Raw genomic sequence first — 2,563 nt, 5'->3', positions numbered from 1 at the left:
GATAGAGTTCCTTAACTATAAACTCTTTGGATAATAGTAAATACGAGATTGTCTATTTCTTAGAGACGATAACCTCTTTATATAATTAATTTAAGAATCAATTATTGTTTGTACTTATAATTCTATACATAATCAAATTATAAACATAACTTTAATAGCATCTACACTTTTATTTTCGTAACACTTTTAATACCTTATGAATTTATAACATAATTGATCATTTAATTTATGATAAGAATATGTATTATAAATATCTGCTCATAATTATAGATTTTAATCCAACACACTATTAATGGTGTCGTTCTGTCATGGGATCTCGTAGTCAGGTGAGGTGTATGGCCAGAGTTTTACAGACCACACATCATCCATCGGTGTTCCGATCAACAAGCCACAGGAGCCTGCAAGTGCAACCCAGGACAGAACTCTGGAGCTCCAAAAAGCAATGGACATTATGGTTCTCTCAGGTCAGCCACCTCTGTTTTTTTCCTGTCAGCTCTATACCCTAAACAAAATCTTAAACGTTAAAACATTTAATGGATAAAAGAAAAAAGTTAATGTATTGATTTAATTACAAACCATACGTAATTAATTTTAATTTTCATCCTTCTTATTGAATAGCGAACAAAACTTTATTCATGTTTACAGAGGACTCCCCACATTCTAAAGTTCCAAAATCTCACAAAACTTTAGCCTCGGAAAAAATGCTCCTCTCCTGATTGTTGGTCGATATGCTTGATCCAAAGGCTAGAATTCTTCGTTGAACCCACAACTACAGCATCAGCCTCTATATGAGCAATATCTAATCCTTGCCCCACGGGTAGGTGCACAGATCTCACGACGCGTGTCCCTCTTTCAAGCACCCAATGCCATCTAAACCCAGAAATGGCCCTCCGACATGCATTCTTGCATGCCAAAACTGCACCCTTATTGCCCAGTTTAGCAAACCTTAAAACCCTAGCGAAGTCCTTCTGCTTTGAGTCAACAACAAGAAAGTCAACACCCACCAGCCCTTCCATCGCTTCTTGGGCTTTGCCGACGATCACCGCCGTGAATGATGATATCCCAGCTCCCTTCATGGCCTCGGCGTAACATGATCTCGACCGTTCATCCGGAACGATGCACACGTGCCTACCGCTCGTGTGATGAGCTGCAATGGCAAGGCCGACGCTGGTAGCTATGGGACTACCGTATGACCATGACTCCACGATCAGCTTTGTGTTCCAGCCTGCCGCCATGGCTGATAGGAACTCTGGTACGCCCGATTCTTTGAAATTTCGACACTGCAAACCAGTTAATGCAATCGGTATTAGAATAAGAGTAAAAGAAAACATAAAGCTATGAAAGTTAATGCAATCGGTATTAGCGTACTGATTTCACAGTGTCTGTGTAAGCTTTTGAAGCTGTTTCTGGAGACCAAACCAGCTTCATCGTTTCTCTAACAAGTTTTTGTGATGTTGTTGGAGTCTTGGGGAGAGAGGGAGAGAGAGAGGGAGAGAGAGAGAGAGATAGAGAAATGGTGGGCAGAGTTGGGTGTTGGGTTCAGCAGCTTTTTAATGGTTGAAAGCAGTGAACCTAACGCTCTTTATTTGAAGCAGCTGACATTCGGGAATTTAAAAAAACCTGTAGGTTAGCCAGGCTTACTCGCGCATAATACGTAGCTCTAGCACTATTATGATTAATAAAAGAGAGTGAACTTTTTCATACATCATTATTGTATTCAACTCTGATATTTGTCCTATTCTTTTTGGCTTTACGGCTCATTTTGAACTTTGAGCAGCACATAATAAAAGATACATTAAACACACACTAACCCAACAAAGAAGGATACACGGAACCCTAGCTATTATTAGACCACTACTTGAACTTCGATTTAGTTTCAATTTAACCAAAGAAAAATAAAATAAAACGGGATCCCACGTCTTAAACTGGATTAGATAATTAGATGAGAAAGATTAATATTTATGTTTGAAGTTGTGAATCAACTGGAGATTATAGTTGCTGATTTGATTTAGCAGCAGCAGCAATTTGATCATAGGTATGCCACGCGTATTTGACTTGCGAAAACTGTACTTTGCTTCCTCCCGACCTTATCTGTGCGTACGTTAACTACAACTATTTAAAACTATGGACCCACCAATTAAAATACGTTCTCTAGTTTTGAATGAGTCTTCAATAGACTACAAATGTACATTTTGATTTTCGAATGTACTACCGTACGCGAAGATGGTTGATGTTTTAAAAGCGAAGTTTTTGCGACAACATGAATATATTTATAGAATAGAGTTTTGGAGGGTACTAGTTGTCAATATTATTACATTTCGCGTTATTATATAAGAAAAACCTTAAAAAAACATTTATTGGATTAGTAATTTCAAACAATATTAATTAAAAAAATATCTATTAAACTGCACAAGTATGATTACCTCGCGTCCTACAAAATGCATGTCAAGGCCTCGCATTCTGTAGGGCGGTGGGAACCGTTTTTTCGTTGGGCCCGGAATTAGGCTTCGACTTAGGAAAATGAATTGGAGTCGCCACCGACCATTTATTTTAAAACAAATGG

At 38.2% G+C, this 2,563-nt stretch overlaps 1 protein-coding gene across 1 annotated transcript; it reads right to left on the bottom strand.

Annotated features, from left to right (window-relative positions):
• Window positions 1-686: 686 nt before the first annotated feature.
• Window positions 687-1,531, bottom strand: LOC120193060. The gene is made up of 2 exons (XM_039195674.1): window positions 1,369-1,531; window positions 687-1,280 (listed from the first exon to the last, which is right to left on the bottom strand). Exons 1-2 carry the CDS (start codon window positions 1,426-1,428, stop codon window positions 687-689), a joined length of 654 nt encoding a protein of 217 aa, XP_039051605.1. The 5' UTR covers window positions 1,429-1,531.
• Window positions 1,532-2,563: the final 1,032 nt, after the last annotated feature.

This window comes from Hibiscus syriacus, unplaced genomic scaffold (assembly GCF_006381635.1).
Source record: "Hibiscus syriacus cultivar Baekdansim isolate YM2019G1 unplaced genomic scaffold, ASM638163v2 tig00116984_pilon, whole genome shotgun sequence".
NCBI lineage: Eukaryota > Viridiplantae > Streptophyta > Magnoliopsida > Malvales > Malvaceae > Hibiscus > Hibiscus syriacus.
This window is presented reverse-complemented; position numbering and strand designations above follow the sequence as displayed.